General features: G+C 50.7%; 1 protein-coding gene across 4 annotated transcripts in view; it reads right to left on the reverse strand.

The window, feature by feature from the left end:
* Nucleotides 1–1,875: 1,875 nt before the first annotated feature.
* The window catches only part of SLC8A1 (solute carrier family 8 member A1), a 131,824-nt gene continuing 114,866 nt past the window's right edge, over nt 1,876–18,833 (reverse strand). For all 4 annotated transcript variants that reach the window (XM_076334928.1, XM_076334927.1, XM_076334925.1 and 1 more), the window contains 2 exons: nt 17,360–17,635; nt 1,876–14,704 (listed from right to left, as the gene is read on the reverse strand). In XM_076334928.1, the coding sequence (XP_076191043.1) occupies nt 14,328–14,704; nt 17,360–17,635 (653 nt within the window). In that variant the 3' untranslated portion in view covers nt 1,876–14,327. The remainder of the gene's footprint in view (nt 14,705–17,359; nt 17,636–18,833) is intronic.

Below are 18,833 nucleotides of genomic sequence, written 5' to 3' on the forward strand. Positions count from 1 at the left end.
CCTGCACACCCGGGGCTGTACAAGCCCCTGCAGGGGGACATCGTGCAACGCGAGCTGTGCCAGCAGAGCCAAGGACACGGCAGGTTAAAATGAGGGGAACCAGGGTGAGGGCGGTCCAGCATCAGGATGCTACGAGGAGCCCACCGAAATCTGGGGGGTCTCTTCTGCCAGCTGGGGCTGAGCCCGTGACTTCCAGACGATGCCTTCCAGCAGCAGCGATGAGAGCGGGGAATGGGGGGCGTTACCACAGACACTTTGAGGTCACGCTGAGAGCCCCTGAGTGGATAAGGCAAAAATTAACATTTTTACCCCACACTTTAAAAAAAAAAAGGGGGTGCCTGTAGCAAAACTGTTTTCACCATTCCTCTTTTTGGTCTTCTCTGGGGTGCTGCACAGAGCTCTCTCTGACAACCTCCTCCCTGTATTACCCCAGCCCTTCCCAGAGCATCTCCCTTTCGCCAGCAGCATCCTTCAAACCTGAAGCTTGCCAAAACTAAAGGGAGGAAAAGAAAAAAATGTGAGGTGCATTTCTGGATGGGACAGAAAATTTTTTAGCACTCAAAGCCCTGGAAAGGGAATCAATAACCCAGGACCACGGCTTGTCCTGCTCCAGGAATTTACTTCCCTGACCATGTGTTTCTATGGTTACTAGACATAAAAAAAGATCAGCGTTTCATACAGCACAGTTATGCAGTGACGGTCAAAATCTGGCGGAGTGGGGAGAGGACAGTGGGGCTTTTACACCACAATTGAGGCACCTCAGTATGGTTTTGTATACCTGAAACATTTATGCTGCTTATGTTTAGGATGATGTGGCACCTGTACAACTGAGCAGGGACCGTGGCTGGCTCTGGCAAGAGTGTTTTAATGCTCTCAACAACTGTTTTATTTGGCATTTTAGGCATGGAGGCCCAGAAATACTCCAGTCAGCTGAGAGCTGGAGATGGGCTTCTGGGGATCTGTTCCCCAAACAGACCTGTTTCTTGGCCGCACGGTGCTGCAGCCAAGAGACACAGCATTTGTGTCTGGGGGGGGACAAGAGGGGTGAACCCTGCTGCTGGGGGTATCGGGTCACGTCTTGTCCTTGTGCTGCCACTGAAACAGATTTGTGCCTACCTTGTACTGCTTCCTTCAACAGTGCAGCATGTTTTCCAAAGGCTTTGACCTGTAGGTGGTATTCTGGAGTCTAGATGGGGAGCACACTGCTGTTAGCCAGCCGTGGAGTAACCTGATCCCATGGCTGGAAACCAAACCTAGAAAAAAACCCCATGCGCGGCTTCAGCAGGAGCAGCTGTTGTGGGGGATTTTGCACAGCGTAGCGTCAGGATGGGATGTTGGTCTTCAGAGACGTGCTGCAACCGTGGGGTTAATGAATGGACAAGATGCAGTTTTACGACTGGGGTGTCATGCAGGAGGGCGGGTGGCATGGTCTTTGGGGTGCCTTGGGTAAGGAGAAAAAGCGCCTTGGAGCCAGGATCTCTCAGCATCTCTCCCCTCTCTCCTGCCTGGCTGTGGCAGGGACATCTACTCTCTCCCTCCCCACTCAACCCGCCGCACAGCAGAGGTGTGGGGCCTGAAGAAACCGCTGTAAAGTGCCAGGTCCCCAGAGGGCTGTCACTACAGGAGCATTGCGCATGGCTTGTCATTAATCATTGTGTTCCGCAGTGATAATGACCCATCTGAGCCAGAAAAGATAATAGCAATAAACATACGTCCCTAATTCCAATTGTAGCTGCTGAAAATTAGTTGTTGCATCTTGCCGAGGAATAGAAATGTAACTGAGCCTTGATTGAAAAATTCAGGGGAAGCTGCCTTATCTTACTCCTTTGCCAGATTAAAAAAACCTCATACATAAAAATAGACAAAATGAATGAAGAATTTACAAACATCTATATTTTGTGTTAGGAAATGTGATAAAATTAGGAAAACAGCTAAAGACACTGATTTATACAACTCTGACTATTTCAGGCAATGAGAGGTTTACATATCACAGTTTAACAAGATAAAAGGTCTCCCACAAAATACATAGATGACAGACATCTCATCTGAATTTGACATAACACAGCATCAAGTACACATGTAATGTGATGAACAGTGCCAGGTCATTCCCCAGTTAGGTAACATACAACCTCTTGAATAAGGCAATTGAAATATAATTCTTAATTCAAATCACAACATACCCAGGCAGCATGCAGGGAAGAGTAATTTATTTGTACATTGGAATGACACAACTTGCAACGTTTCCATTTTATGTAGTTAGAGCAACAAGATATAAACCATTCAAATAATACATATATATATATATCTATCTCAAGTCAACAGTTGTCTTTACTGGAATAAAGATTATCTGTTTTTGGTAAAAATAAAACTATTTGAATTCACTAATTAACAAAATGCACAGTGATCAGAAACCCAATTCTTCTCACAATTGTCTTCCCTGGCTCGCTTGCATTTCCCTGTGATGCAGCAGCTGTGTAACCCTGGATTCAGAGAGCTCATTGCACAGAGGAACAAAAATTCACCAGCACACAGTTCCCACGGCTGCAGACTGTGCCATGTGCTTTACCGCACGGTCTCATGACACCCGCACCTGATGGATGGCGGTGCTCCTGTCACATCCGTACACACCTCACGGCTTGGAAACTGCATTTCACGTCTCCGTTTCTGGGCGCCTGTCCAATAAAGCATTTACTTACACATGTGCCTGACCTTTGGTGAGTAAAAAGTTGAATTGCATGTGGAAGCCCGTTCACTGGAAAAGGGCCCTCATTTCTTTATTACCAATTAATTCCTCTGGATCTTTATGACCAAGAAATTTAAGAAACTGTGAATCTGCTCAGAAGCAAAAAAAAAACAACCCTGAGCCAAAAATCTCTCTGATACGGTGGAGCCTAACGGACGTGGCTGAGGATGTATTTCCACTGCAACAGACTTGGGGATCACAGAAGATAATGAAGGCTTTTCCTAGCATTGAAAAGTTCTTTCAAGAGGAAGAAATGAAGCAGGGAAATAAGATTTTTCCCTATTAAAAAAAAAAAATTTGTAATTTCTGAACAGACTAATCTGGGCAGCTTCTCCCTGGTAAAGGGCCATACATCACCCTGTTTAACTGCATACCTGCAGGGACACCTTGCTTAGCATCCTCTTGCTAAGGTATCATGTCCCACGGCGGCTGGGTCTTTCCTGCCCCTGTCCCCATGCTGGGAAGGGGACAGATCCGGGTGTCAGTGGGATTACTTCTGCTGTCAGGTCGGGGCTGCTGCGGGCGCCCGGTGCATTGCAGGAATGGCTTTGGAGGGGGCTAGACCTCATCAGGCTGAAGCCCCGCCAAGCCCTGAGCAAGGGTTACCCACGTGCCACAGGGCTTATTAAGGGCTAATAAGGGTATCGTGCTTATAAATAATGAAGAGGCAGAAGTTACCCGCGAGGGGGTCCAAATGCCCCACGCCTGCAAATGGGTGGTTGAGAGATTTCTCTCCTTCAGGTGAGCTACACAGCAGCAGCAGCAGCCGCAGCTGAGACCTTCCTGCTAGAGAACCGTCCCGGGCTTCGAAACCCATCTGTCCGTGAGAGGAACTACAGGAGAAACCGGATTGTCAGAGTGATTGTTACTGGATCCCATTTATCACCATTATAAAGTTGTCTCGTGCCTCCCTACTACTCTATTTACTGCTCTGGTAAAAAAATCATTGGCATATTTCTTTGACCTTAAAGATACAAAAAAACATATCTTCAAAAGATAGTGGGGACAAAGGTGCTTTCACAATGACATTCAGAGCGAAAAGAGAGAAATGACATTTTACAGATCATTAGAGAACTATCTTTGGCAGAATATTTCAAATAAATTATTTTTACAAATATTTTCTGCAGTCGTATATTTATTTTGAATAGTTCACTTTCAGCTATAGGGTTACTGGTTCACTACTCTCTATTAATAGGAAAACACCACAAATATAAAAATATATGAGCTCAGCACAATTTTTAGGCTACCACAACTGTCTCCAATGATTTCAAAAGTTGTAGATTGATACCACAGAAAATATGAAACAGGTTTTCTAAGAGCATGTGTCAGGTTAGAAGATCACAGCTTGCTGCTGTTGTAAAATGCGCTGGGGAGGGCAGCTGGTGCCATTGCACGGGATTAGCACAGAAACGAGTTGGAGGAGCCAGATGCTCAGAGCCGGTCTCTGCCGTGGCCGGACATCCCCCCACGGGGAATCGTCTCTCTCTGACCATAAGGCTTAGAGATGTTGCGCTGGGTGGTGGCCGAAGGGTTTCCACCCTGGGCAGGAGAGGAGGGAAGCGGGTGGGCAACGCCGGGCTCACTGTGCTGAGAGTTTCTGACAAACAAAGCCGTACCCAGTATTGCGCTTTACCCCCAGGAGAGAGATCAAGCGCAGCCACTTTTACCTGCAAAGTCACCTCCTTTCACCTTCGCATGAGGAAAAGCACCCAGGGAGCTGCAAGCTTCTCCCTTCCATCGTGGCCAGATCCTGCCCCGGGCTTTGGCCAGGAGCCCAGTGGGATGGTGACTCTGTCGGGGAGCCCGAGACTGAGCCGTGGTGGCCCAAGGGAGGGGCTCGCCCGGTCCCAACCTCCCCTCCCAGCATGTGCCACTGAGTCCACCGAACATTTCAATTTAAATATTTTGCTTTTTTTTATACAGCATGTACAGAATATACAGCATCGGATAATTATTTCCCAGTAGACTACAAGTGTCTCCCAAGATGACCTCTTTTATCAGCAAATATATATAAATCGGCGGTAATAAAAGAGTCGTACCAACAAATATTATGGCTTTTCAAATAGTGTAGCTGCATTGTGCCATTGAACTTATGAGGAACCATGAGAGAGACAGAGAGATCGGGAGTCTTCAGCTGCTGAGCCCAAGGGGTGACCCTCAGCTTTGACCCACCGTCGCAGGGGCTTCACATTGCTGGGGCAGTGCTGGCTCACGGCGCCAGGCGCGGTGCAGGCAGCAGAGGGAAGGTGGGGTTGAATTTATGACCCATACTCTGGTTTCTGTCTCCAACCAAGCCAGCTCTTGAAACTCTCCTTTCAGCCCTGCTTTGGAAAAATTTGGCTCTGCCTAGCTGGGGTCTGCCTGCCCTGTCCCCGGAGGGGGGACCGGGTGGTGCGTCGGGCTGTCGGAGATCTCTCTCTCTCTCTCTCTCTTGGTCGGGGTTTGCACAAGACATCTGTCTGCCCTAGAGTGCCCTGCGGATGTGAGGGGGAGGACGCACAGGATGACGGGTGACACGGGACGTGGGGGGTGACCGTGGTGGGTGGCTGGGCTCACCAGTGCTTTGAGTGTGTCAGGAAGGGTGGTTGCAGCCTCGTCCCTGCCTGCCTCCCCCATGCTACTCCCAGGGTGATGGGGAGCTCCCCTCAGGCTGCTGAGCAGGGGGACAGTGGCTGCTGTCAGAGGAGAGCAGGAAAGCATGAGCCATCATTTTTGGAGCACATCATTGATGTGCTCTAGCACATCAAAAATACCAGAGGACAACCTTGCCTCAGCAGTGCCGTCCCCAGCCACCATCCTGGCATGGGGTGCCCGTGAGGTGGATTACCTGTACCCCAGCACCGCAAACCTGCTGCCTACCGTGCCTCACAGGATGGATCTAGCCACTAGCCATTCCCCTCACTTTTTAGGACCAGTGAGCCATTTTGAGCTCTTTCTCTCCTGCATCCTGCCGTTACAGGGGGCCTTAGGCTGTCTCACCCATGGGGAGCATCCAGCATCCCCGGGACAGGCTGTGCAGGCAGCTGCCAGCTCCCTGCCTGAATGTCCCTCCATTCCTGAGTGGGACAGTGGAAGAAGCTGCTGATTTGAATTACATCTCTGCCAAGACAGATGCGTTTCTGTGTCCTCTCCAAGCTCATAGCAACAACCTGTCTTCTACTCTAGAAAGAGGAGCAGTTGCTTTCCCCATGTTTCAAGTGTACAGAAATGGCTTTTGAGAACTGGAGTGGTCACTCAAGCATCGAGATAACCGGACCACTTAATTACAGTGGAAAATTAGTAAAGGTTCTAAATTACTGCTACTGTCAGTTTTTGACTACTTCCCATCTCATTTCCCTCTTCTTCAGAATATTATGGCCACTCCCTGCAGGCGCCTCTGGCTGAAATCAAGGCTGATGCTCACATGAACAAGCATGGGCAGCCCAGGCCTCTCCTTTGGCTCTGCCTGCAGAATGCTGAGCTACGAGCGGCTCTGCCCGCTGCAGCAGCGATGCGGAGAGCAGTGCGGAGAAAGTCCCACGGGGAACCTGCTGCCTTTGAGATGTGTGAGCTTTCCTGGCGACAGCTTTGCTCCCTGGCAGTCTGACTGCTTCTTGCTGGGAATATCCTGTGGGCTTGTTTGTTGGGGTGGGGGGGGAGGTAGCACGTGGTGTCCTCCATGTCCTCTTCTTGCTTGATTAACAGTGATGTTCACACCTGGTGAACACCAGGTGTACCAGAGACCTCCCCGGATATCCTAGGGACAGTGATAGGTATAAAGATGCCCATCACTGCTGAGTGGTCTTCACAAAGTCATGGTTTTGATTTTACCACCTCATGCAATGTCTCTTTGGCACAGAGACCCGGGATACAGAGGGCTGCATTGTACCAAACTCGGCATTTTGTGGCTTTTACCAGAATGTATGTGTTTCTTCCAGCAGGAGCTAGGAAGCTTAGGAGAATTCACCAACTTCTCCCTTCCATCCACAAATAAAACCATTTTGCTGGATTGCTGAACAATGTCCTCAACAGGTAGTCTTGAAAGCTGGGTTATTTGCAGAGCCGTGCCTCCTAATGCTTAATGCATTATGGAAAAAAGAAACTGGACAAGTGTTGTCAGAAGTTGAGTTGTTGTCAGGGAAAAAATAATGTTTTCTTTCTTGCTAACATAGCGACTATAATGTAAAAGGTATTCTTGCAATCTTTTGCTCTCTAGAGCTGCTAGAAGTAGTGCATGTTTCGTGATTAAGAGCAAGACAAGCAGGCCTCCTGCATGGCTCGCTGCGTGAGCACGTTTTCTCAAGAGCTCGGAAGATGAAGGAAGCAACATGAGGCAAACAAATGAAGACACAACAGGCATCGGTTCGTTTTCATCTGTACAGGGGGAGTTCAGCCAAGGGGCATCTAATCACAGCTCTTATTGCAAGGCAAGACCAGGGCAACGCACAGGGCTATAGCTGAAAGCAAGGGGCAAGGGAGCCATCTTAGCATTACACCGAGCAAGGAGAAATTGGTTGTGCACCTCCCTACATCCCTGGGAGTCACAAAGCCACTAGTTTGCAAAAGCTTTCATTAACACTCCCAAATAAGCCCACTAGCAACCTGGGACACATTGGCACCACCAGGATCCAATCTATCCTGTGCTAGTGCAGCAATTTTACAGTCACTCAGCAACTCTCCACGTTTCTAAATATCTCTGCAAAGAAGCTCATCTGCCAGAAACTCATGTTTCTGTAAGCAAGAAGCCTGCCAGGGTCTGTGGGCTGGGGCAGAGGGGTACACGGTCCTGGTGATGACAGTGCCATGGACTACCATGGCAATTTTCATCAAGAAAACAGAGCAAGGCTGTACTCCACACAGGTCTCGCCCTGCTGTCATCTGTAAAGGACTCCTCTGAGTTAGAAATAAAGGAGAAGAAATAAATCCAACCTCAATGGAGAGGTCAGGAGGTGCAGGGAGAGAGCCCTGTGACAGTCCTCCATGTCCTGCAAGAGTTTAGGAGCTCTAAGTGTGGATAAACATCCCAAGCCATTGCAACTTGCTTGACTTAAATTCTACTCATTTTAAGCTGGCGCAGGAAAGTTTTGTAGGCAGATAGATAAGTTTTAGAACATTTAGAGCACCAAGAACAGGCTCCATTTTGAAAGAAAGGAGTTGAGGTGGACCTTGAACCCTCAGTTAAAGCAACTAGTTTGCTCTGGAAGCGTAGAGGCAGGGTTGGGGTGGGGGATGGAGCTGGAGCATCTGTGGGACTTGATAATGGTGGAAATTCAGCAGAAATGTTTAATCTTCCAAAAACTCATGAGTGAAGGACAGCAGCACAATAAAAACAGTGTCTGTGGGTAGTGGCTGTAACGGAGCCTGGGTGATGAGCAGGAAGGGCTCAGCATGCTGACGTTTGCCTCTGCTGCGCGGAAATTTGCACTGTTTTTTGCTTGCAGGGGCTCAAGTTCAAGACATCTTTTGGAGTAGTTAATCTTTGCCCTGAGATACAGACAGCAAGGCTGAGCTAACAAGCACTGCTGTTCGGTCCAGTGAGAGAAGAGACTCGTCCCACATGGGAAGCCCCTAGTTGTGGGGCAGGAGGGACAGAGAAGGCTCCTCTGCAGGGAGCCTGAAGGAAGAGGGCATGTGAAGAGGCTCCACAGGGGGGACCAGCACAGAGCAAGCCCCAAGTTGGATGATCACTGTGTGCAGATGGCCGTTTTGGGGCCTTGAGATGGCTCAAGGTGGATGCTGGAGGACCCCAACGTCAGGTAGCATATGCTCCTGGTGCATTGCTAATGCTCCTTCCCACCACTACCTAGAACTGCACACTGTTGGAGGTGGGGTGTGTGTGCTGGAAGGGGCGGAGAGCTGTCGTAGTGCAGTACAACAGATCAAGGGCTATTTTGAATCAAATAGATAAAAATACTGCCTGGGGTTGGTGCCCACAGACAGTGAAAAAAGCTGGAGGCTGTGCTATAGCTGTGCAGAAATCAAGATGAATGTCCGTAGCCATGGCAGCTGGGGCAGGGGGATATGCTGTGGCAGTGCCTAAAGGGGGTTTCTAGGTCTGGGTGGGACCCCATGGCACTTCTCCGTTCCCTGTGCCCTCTGATGCTGCACATCCCACCGGCAGCACATGGCTCCACCACCCAGCAGCGCTCCACAGTGCCTGATTTGGGAACGGTGTGCACCCCAGTGCCCTCTTTCACACTTCTAGGGAGGGGAGCCCCAAGCTGGCATTTACCTTGGGAGGGTGGGAAGGAGCCAAGGGAGGGTGCAGGGCCCACAGGAAAAAGCGATGAGCCACCCTGGGGGCACTGGGTGCTCAGGGGCAGGGCTGGCTATTCTTGGGATGCTCCAGAGAGACAGCAAGACCGTGCGGAGACCCCCTGGATGCTCTCAGGGATGTGCCATAGACAGCAAATCCTGCTAGTAACAGCAATCTTCTGGCTATCTTTGCTGATAACAGCTCCTGCTTGGCTGGATGGGCCCCTTTCCTTTGTAGCGACCCTTCCCTCTGTGTGAAGGGTGTTGCTGGCTGGTGAGAGGCTAACGGCACCTCCAGTTCCAAAAGGAGGAACGCTCAAGTCCTTAAAAGGTGAGGAATCTCACTGTATTTATTGTCCTTTGGTGCTTTTTGCAAGAATACAGATGCCTCTGGATGCTTTCCTGCGCAAGTCAATTTTTTACAAGATAAACAGCCTTTTCTGCAGCTGTGCTGTGCGCATGTCTGCGTGTGTGTGGTCAGTCATCACAAGCTCAGAGAGGCCAGAAAGGTTCCCAGTGCTCTGCAAACATGCTTCCCCAGATGGGCCCGGGTGCCAAAGCCTACAGAAAAATAATGCAGGGGTTTCTCCTGGAATAACACCCTCTGGCATTAAGTTTTCCCTCTTTTCTCCCTCTCCATCACTTTCTGGCTATGCCCAGCTCTGTCCCTCCAGGAATGCAGCTGAGCCTCTGCCTTAGGTATGTATATGGCCCCCAATACCATTACACTTGATTCTTACCAAGCATTTAAAAATAGCTGTAACAATAACACATGGGCTCTGGTTCTCCCCTCCCTGCCCATAGCAGAAATAGCACGGTGAGTTTATAGACTGCATCCAGACTCGTGACCAGAAAGGACTCAAAGCCTCTCTTTTCCCTTTTGTCCTTTAAGGAAGCAATGAAAATGGGGAAAAAGATGCACAAATCACTCTTGCAATGTCCCCTCACCCCAGAGCCACCGCAGGCTGCCTGGAAATGTGTAACACATGGGTGGGCGTGTTGTTTGGAGATGAGGGATTCGCATCTCTGGAGCGAGCGGTTCCCATGCTGCCCTGGCACAGGTGCAGGTGGGCAGTAGCAGTTCGGGTAGGCTCAGCCATGAGATGCTGCAGGTTTGCAGCTCCTGCTGGCACCGGGCACCTGTAGAGTCCCTGGCTTTTTTGCACCTTTTCTGTGTGTTCATGTTGTGGCTGGGATTTGCCTCCTCTCCCGTTGGCCCCTGAAGAGCTGGGGATATGGTCTTGCTAAGAAGCTCAGGGCTGTCGCTGCTCTGTATGCTCCTTCGCTTTGTCCCCAGGCGCTTTGCAGTGGCCTGTTGAGTTACTCGGATGTCTGTCTCTGAATGTCCTTTGCACTGTGCTGCATCCTTTTCCACGGAAAGGTTTGCAGCCAGGTAAAAGGCTCGCTGCTCATCTGTGGCTCCTCCGTGAGCAACTGGGCGAATACATGTCACGCTTTGCATAAGCTCATTAAAGATGCCAAAAAGCACACGGCTGGCAGAGAATAATTGCATAAACAAGGCTGGTGTTTACTGTGTGATTTAGGCCTTGTACTAAGCAAGCAATGCTCCATTATTCCCTTTGGAAAGCTCTGTGAGGAGAACAGTTATTTACTGCCTGTTAAACCGAGCTGCTACACAAGTCCCGTTCAACTTGTTAATGACTTCAGTGACTACAATTCATTCTGAAGAAGCAAATGATGAGAGTAAAATACCAACATCACCTTTCAATAGACGTAATTACTGGGTCAGGAGAGCTGCTTCGCTTTCATAATTCACTGCCTGGGAAAAGCACATGGATGTGACCGGCTGCGTTCGCCTGGGGCTTGACGAGCGTTGAAGCTTGACCCACGCTCATCCTGGAGGGTGCTGAGCACCCACAGGGAGAATGGGGCTGGTGGCACGGCTGGCAAAAAGCAGCACAGGGTGTGGGGAAGGGCCAGGTTTGCGTGAAAGCAGCCCAGAGATCATGTTAAATCCTCTGGCTGCTGGGGTGCGTTAGCTACCTGCTCTGCCACACATCCCCTGACATCAGCAGATGGGAATTTTACTGCCTCTGGGCCTCTACAGACACAGTCATGCTGCAACAAAATCAGCTACCTCCTACCCTCTCTCTTTTTGTTTGGTGGCACGTTGTCTAACCTGGAGCTTGAAAGCCAGACACTGCTGTTTGTGCCAGTCTGACCCGCTGTGCAGCCCCATCCTGACGCTGCACGGCAAACGGGCAGGAACATGGGCAGGAGCGTAGGCAGGGGCATGGGCAGGACCCCAGTGCTGTGCACCCCAGGCACGTGTGCCTCACTGGGAGGAGCAGGGAGAGCCCCACCAGATGAAGGCAGTGCTTGCCTGGGACCCATCTCTGGAGCTGGTGTTTGAGTTCAGCTGTCAGAGCGGGACCTTAGAAGCATCGCAGGGATGGTTTATTTGGGGACAGCTCAACAGGTGCTGGATGAAACACAGGGAGGAGCAACGCCCCTGGGCATGTAGAGACTTTTCTCCTCCTCAGCGCTGGCTGAGCTCTGTCGAGCCACGTGGGTCAGAAATGGCCCACGGCACCTGGACTGGGGCATGGGCAGGTAGCTGCCCAGAGCAGCCCAAGCTCCCAGTTTGCTTTGCGACCTTGTGTCTCAGATCAGCTTCTGCATCCATGGACCGTGCCCTGGTAATGCTTCTCTTGCATTCCCACTTATCATTAGCTAGTGGCTTAACCTAGTGCAAGTCACCACAAGGCTGGAACAAGAGCAGAAGCACTTCTATATTACTAACGGACACAAGCAGAAAGAGCTGCTAAGTACCTTGGGGGCATATGCATGGCTCTCCCGGAGTCTAGGGCAAGCCAGCACTGACAGGGGACCCAGCACAGGAGCAGCTCCTGGACCCAGAAGGGCTGCACTGCAGCTTTGTCCCTGGGTGGTTTCCTGCATCCCCCTGAGAGCTGGGCAGGCTGTGAGCCCCAGCTGTACCACAGCACACAGAGCCCGACGCACAATGGAGATGGAGCAGGAGGAAAGCTGTGAGATGGGGCAAGAGTGGGCGTGCGGAGGCACCATTGCCCCCCATCAGCGGCAGAAACACAACGAAGGCAAACCAATGAGTAACGAAGAGATGGGTACAACGTAAGGGGAGACAACAGGAGGGGAGGGAAGGGTTTTCCATAGAGAATATGCAGGAGCACTACTGGATCCATCAGGAATCATTACAAACTTTATTTGTCTGTGCATTGTGTACCATTGATAAGGATCATCACAATTAGTGGACTCACTGTCTATAGTGGTGGGCAATACACGCAAAGAAAAATCAATGAAGCCAAACAGATGAAAATGAAATAATTGTACATAAAGGTAATCATAAACCTGAACAACCTGCACCTGTGTTTGATTCTTTCCCCAAAACAATGAGAAACAAAAGAAAACCCCCAAAACCCATCAAAAGTGAAAAAAAGGCTTGAGAAGAAAAAAAACCCCACAACTTCATACTCCTAGAGAAAATCTTACAACAGGTTAATTAAAATTTCCACAGATATTGTTCAAAATGAGTACAAATACCCCCAGCCAATTGGTTATGGTACAAGCATCAGGTGTGGTTTTCAGCTGGGTGGGAAGAACTCACGAGTGAACGTGCAGGCTGGGTGTTTGCCTGGCTGGGACTCCAGGAAGCCCGATGAAGGGCGTAGGGTAAGGAGACATCTCTCAACACCAGTGCACAATGTCATCCCTGTGCTGTGCCCAGGGGAGCTCTACATGCACACCTCCCCAGGCTCGGCTCGCTACCTCAGCCTGCACTGCTGGAGTCAGGGGCTGATGCTCGGTTACACCTCCCTGTCTCATCCTTCCCATCGATTTCAAATTCAGACAGTGCAAAATATGGCCTTTTTCCTTGGGGGATGCTTCCCGGTTATGCTCAGTGGCGTGGGAGATTTCTTTATGGCCCTTCAGCCCTTATCCTGCCTCCAAATGGCTGTGGGAAAGGACCAGCTTTGGGGACTGATCCTGATGGCTTAATGCTCAGAAACAGGGGCTGTCACTAGACCTCTGGGGACACAGGGAATAGCAGGGGGCCAAGGGGTTTTGAGGCAGCCACTGACTATAAAGGCAGAGGCAGGCAAGGTGCTGGGAGCCAGCTGTGCTTGTCCCCCTTGGGCTCAGATGCTGCTCATCCCACTCAGGCTCCCTGGGACCTTGTGTAAAACCTCCTGTGGACGGTGGAGGCCTTCACACCGGCTTCAGCATGTCCTGGACTGGCTGCTGTGGGGTGGACGCTGGCCACATGGGGGGATGGAGCCTGCAGTCTCTGGGGTGTGGGTTTTCCTCCCCTGAAAAACCTACATCTGTCTGACTGTTATTGCTTCTTGTGGACCCACGTGCAGAGCAATAAACAGGGACAGCTTTCCCTCCTTTTACCCCCGCTAAGAGGAGACAAACAAACGAACAAAAACCTATGGCAAAACTAAACTAACTAAAATAAATAAAACCCGGTGAAAAGAAAACACTTGTATCTGCAATGCTCAACCCACATGGCTGGAAGGACTATCGCTATAGGATGCTATATACAGATAGGGTTCATTTCATTCATGCAAATGTTACAAGTACCACGACAGCATGCCCGAGGAGGAGGACGAGGCGGGAGGAAAGCCCCCGCTGCTCTGCACAGCCTCGGCTTAGGACACCAGACATGAGGTTGCGGCTGCGCATCCCCGAAGCACGGAGGGGGAAAGGCGAGGGGCATGTGCGGGGGAAATGCTACTTGTACACGCGCCATAACAAACAAAAAAACCCCTGCAAATCAATGACGAAAACGGTTTGTGTTCTTTCCTTAGAAAGCTCCCAATTTCCCCTTGTCTTCAGTCCGGTCTCTTGCTTCTCTCCAACAGGGCCAGAGGGGATGTTCCCAAGTGGCGAAGGTGGATGGTGGTCGGAGATCAGGACCCTCGCTTTCCTCTCCTTCCCTCACCCACTGCTCTGTTTCTCACCAGCTACTCTGGCCTTCCCCGTACTGACGCGCCCCGGTTGCCTTCGCATCCATCCTCCCTGGGGGCCGGTGGGTGGGAGAGAGGTGGGAAAGGGCTTGGTGGCTATCAGCCGCTCTTGTTGGTAGAGTTGCAGAGAGGGCCCTGCTGCCAGGCTCCTGGCCAGGACCACTGCCTGGGGACGGGTCCTGCTGGCTTTGGGGTCCTGCCTAGTTTAAAGGATGCTCCAAAGCTGCTTTCCGTCAGCAGGCGTGTGAACATGGCAAATCTCTTTTATTCTTTCTCTGTTCATTATACACAGCATTATATCTATATCTATACCTATATATCACTCTATATAGATACATATAGATATATATATATATTTACTACCTCTGATTGTCCCTTTAGAAGCCCTTTATGTGGCAGTAGGCTTCCAGAGATGAGAAGAATATGTACAAGAGCCAGAGGAGGATGAAGAGTGAGGATGTGAGCAGCTTGGAAGTCCGCGGCCCGCCCAGCTCACCTCCAATCTCGGGTCTCCGCCGGTAGAGCAGCACGCCCACACTGATAAAAGCAAAAATGGTGAAGAGGGTGACGGAGAAGGCCAAGGTGCCGGGCGAGACTTGGAAGGCTTGTCCATGTGCCGCGTGGTAGATGGCTGCAATGGACCAGGCCACCCCGATGCCCAGGAAAACGTTCACGGCATTGCTCCCAGTGACGTTCCCGATGGAGGCATCTGCGTACTGGTCCTGCGTTGCTGCTACTTTGCTGGCAAATGTGTCTGCGAAGGGAAGGCAGAGAGAAGCCCTCAGGATACAGCCAGGTAAGGAGGGACTGCAGCAGGCAGCCTGGGGACAAATGTCAATGGCATCACTTGGGGAATGAAGATAGTGGGTAAGGGGACAGGGTACAGCCCCGTCTATGGGCACTCCCAAGGAAGAGCACATCTGGCCAGAGCTGGAGTGTCAATCTGGGTCCAGAAATGCCCAGGAAGGAAATCTCAATGTCCAGAAATATGGGGCTTCCCCCAATATGGCCACAGATGCCCCACAGTGCTTCAAGCAAGAGACAACACTTCCCAGTACTAGACTGTGTTGGCCCCTTCTCCCACATGCACTAATTTGTTGACTTGCAAAAGAACTAAAAAGGTTGAAAAAGCTTTGTGGGAGCCACAATGGTTTGTATCTATCCTTCAGGTCCCCTGAAGTTTTGTATTTGTGTTTCTGTGTTTGCTTTAATGATGTCTCCCCAAAACCTTTTGCCTCACTAAAGTCCAGCGTCTTGTGCAGACCCTGACACTTTGGTAAACAAGTGGTCATCTTTCACCTCTTAGGGAGAAGAACCATGCAGGTGGGTGTACGCTTGCCCAGATGCTCCACCAGCTTTAATACTGGTGGCAAAAGAGCTCTGATAAAACTCGGCTGGCCTTTTACATGGCAGATCTTGTGTCGAGTAGACCAGCATGACGGTGCTCTGCACCATAGGGAAGTTCTGATTTTACATCCAAACCCACTCTGGATCTGCAGGGGGGGTAAGCAGGAGGGGGGATTAGCATCTGAGTTTTGTCCAGGTGAGCACTCTCAGCTAACGATAAGAAGATGAATCCTTAACACATCTGCACTCCCAGATCACCTTGGGTACAGGCAGCAGAGTGTGGCTCAGAAAAAGAAAATGGTGAGGTCAGATTTAATGTTTTTTAATTGTACAGAGTTTCCTCTGTACAGAGTTTCCCAGCGGGGCTCCATGGTGAGACGGCGAAGTGTAGCCTGGCACAAAGACCCAGTTCCATTTAACAGGAGGGCCTGGGCACCTATAAGCATGGTGAAAGAGGCCATTTGCAGCAAAGAAATCAAAAGGCTGCTTTATTTTTTAAAAAAGCGCCCATCTCAATGCTGAGGGAAGGAAAAGGCATTTCCCCTTGTTCTTGGCCTTGGTCATGGTGCAGTAATGGGGTTGTGGGACAGTTCTGATGCCTTTGCAGCGCTGCAGCTGCCACTGCGGGAGGAGGGATGGGGCACATCTGGGGCACACAGCCAGCGCCAGCCAGAGTGTGGAAACAACAAGCAAGCTTGAGCAGTGCTTTTAATGCAGGGAAAGTCCCTGTCAGTCTTGATTTCACTGCATGTTCGTCTGATGCCTGTCCGCCTCCTGGAAAGCACCCTGCATCTCTCTGGTGTGGAGGAGCCCAGCTAGCACCCAGCTAACATGACATGGTCTGGGAGCATCTGCTAGTTCAAACAAGAGTAGCCAAATGTATCCTAAAAAGAATTTAAATGCCACCTTTTGTTGATAAAAGCAGGAGGGAAGATTTTTGCTGTCAAGGGTGTGAGACAGCCCTGCAAACCTCACGCCTAAAAGTGCCAGAGGTCTAAAAAATGCTCCTTCTTCTGTTCCTTGCCAAAATCTGTTCTTCCTTTTGGTTCTGCTGCTTCTTTTTTGGACTCTGATAGTATTAGGACAATTTAAGGATCTTTGAGCACCCAAGTGCTGATCGCTGGAAGGCTGGGGGTGGCGAGGGAAGGTGTGACTGACACGGGGGGTGGTTGGGTTGGTAGAGCCCCTTGTCCAGTAACCAGGCTGTGCCTGGCCAGCACAGCCCATGGAAGAAGGTGAGTGAAAGGCACAGGCCCTCTCACACAAGCTGACATGGGACTTCCCAGAGCAACCATGTCACAGGTACCATCCCCTCCAGTGCACTGGTTCACCCCTAAGAGGGGCCCTTTGCTGAGCCAGCAGAAAAGGAGACTGGGTTGCAGCAAGTCAATGTGCATTGGGAGGACAAAGTGGCATGTAGGTATGGAAACTCGTGTGTTTTTCTCTCCCTGGTCAGTCCTCAGTCTCTGCTGTCTTCTGAGGCTGGGTGACCACTTGATCAGAGACACATCTCCAAACATTTGTGGGGCCGGGGCCTTCTAGGGGCTTCACAAGTCACATTTTGAGTAGCTCCCCCAGCTCAGCAACCTCACCTCGATCCATCTGAACCAAAGCTGAACCTGGTCTTACACAAAGGTGTCTGTGCTGGGCAGAGCACCCTGAGTGCGGACTAGCACCTCACTCACCTGAGAGGCAAGGTTAAAGGAGCAGATGCTCAGAAAGAAAATGCAGGACTGCCAACACAGGCAGCATTTTAATCAAAGACCAATTTCCTATTCCAAGAGTGGATGCCATGGAGGCTGTCCATAGAAATAGATACTTCACAGTCTTTGCAAGGGGAAGATCCTTGAAATAATTTCCAGGGGACTGAATCCACATTCTGGTTCGATCCTCCCAGCCCATCTGAGACTGAAAAACAACTTCCACATATACCTCAAATCTGTCCTTGGGGGTCCTGCAGAGCACAGCCAAGGACCTCACTGTGCCCAGCTTTCCCAGCCCAAACCCAAACCCAGACTGGGCAGAGATGGACCTTCACAACAAACCCTGCTGTTGTCCTTACCTGGCACTGATGTCCCCAGCGCGACAAACACGACCGCGGTGACCGAGTCCTTCAAGCCGATGGTGCAGCCGAAGTGGGACGCCAGGTCGCCAATGAAAGCTGTCAGGAGGCCGATCATGAGGATAGAGACGACGAAGCAAGCCCAGCCATTCCAGTAGTCTGTTGGGGGCACGAAGGCAAAAAGGACCTTCCAGAAGACGGTCAGAAAGTGCATCACATAGTCGAAGCAGGAGGGCAGCTTCTCCTCCCCACATTCATCGTCATCATCATCTTCTCCTGGAGAAAACCATCAGTGCCTGATTAGACTCGCCCATCCTAGGGGAGGTTGGGCAAAGCTCCTGAGCATACTGCAGCCCACCAAATGACGTCTCTCATGATTTAGGCCCTAGAAGGGCTTGACTTCCAAGTATCTTATTTTCTGGGCAACCATCAGAGGGGCTTGATGGCCTTTCCTGGCCCCTTCCGATGGCACAGAGAGACCCTCCAAAGGCATCGGTCTCTAAAACCAACCTGCACTTCAGAAAATGCAGAGCCTCACGCCAGCACCTCTGCCTCGGTTTAACCACCAGATGCTTTCTGGGACTCAGCCTCTGCTCAGGAGCCCTTTCCTCAGAAGACAGATTGTCTAGAGCTCAACGATTGTGATGATGATACGGTTGAGTGTTTATGGGTAAGGATGAGGGGGAAGGCCAACGAGGCAGATATCCTGCTGGGAGTCTGTTATAGACCACCCAACCAGGATGAAGGGGCGGATGAAGCATTCTACAAGCAGCTGGCAGAAGTCTCTCAATCGCTAGCCCTTGTTCTCATGGGGGACTTCAACTTCCCGGATGTCTGCTGGAAATACAACACGGCAGAGAGGAAACAGTCTAGGAGGTTCCTGGAGTGTGTGGAAGACAACTTCCTGACACAGTTGGTAAGTGAGGCTACCAGGGGAGGTGCCTCGCTCAACCTGCTGTCTACAAACAGAGAAGGACTGGTGGGAGATGTGGTGGTCGGAGGCCGTCTTGGACTTAGTGACCATGAAATGATAAAATTCTCGATTCTCGGTGAAGTAAGGAGGGGGGCCAGCAAAACCGCAACCATGGGCTTCCGGAGGGCAGACTTTGGCCTGTTCAGGACGCTGGTTGAGAGAGTCCCTTGGGAGACAGTCCTGAAGGGCAAAGGGGTCCAGGAAGGCTGGACGTTCTTCAAGAAGGAAGTCTTAAAGGTGCAGGAGCAGGCTGTCCCCATGTGCCGTAAGAAGAACGGGCGGGGAAGACGACCGGCCTGGCTGAACGGGGAGCTCTTGCTGGGATTCAGGAAAAAAAGGAGAGTTTACCGCTTGTGGAAGAAGGGGCAGGCAACTCAAGAAGAGTACAGGGATCTCGTTAGGTTATGCAGAGAGGAAATTAGAAAGGCAAAAGCCCTGCTAGAACGCAATCTGGCCGCTGTCGTTAGAGACAACAAAAAAAGCTTTTACAAATATATTAAT

The sequence above is a fragment of the Aptenodytes patagonicus genome, chromosome 3, assembly GCF_965638725.1.
Source record: "Aptenodytes patagonicus chromosome 3, bAptPat1.pri.cur, whole genome shotgun sequence".
Classification (NCBI taxonomy): domain Eukaryota; kingdom Metazoa; phylum Chordata; class Aves; order Sphenisciformes; family Spheniscidae; genus Aptenodytes; species Aptenodytes patagonicus.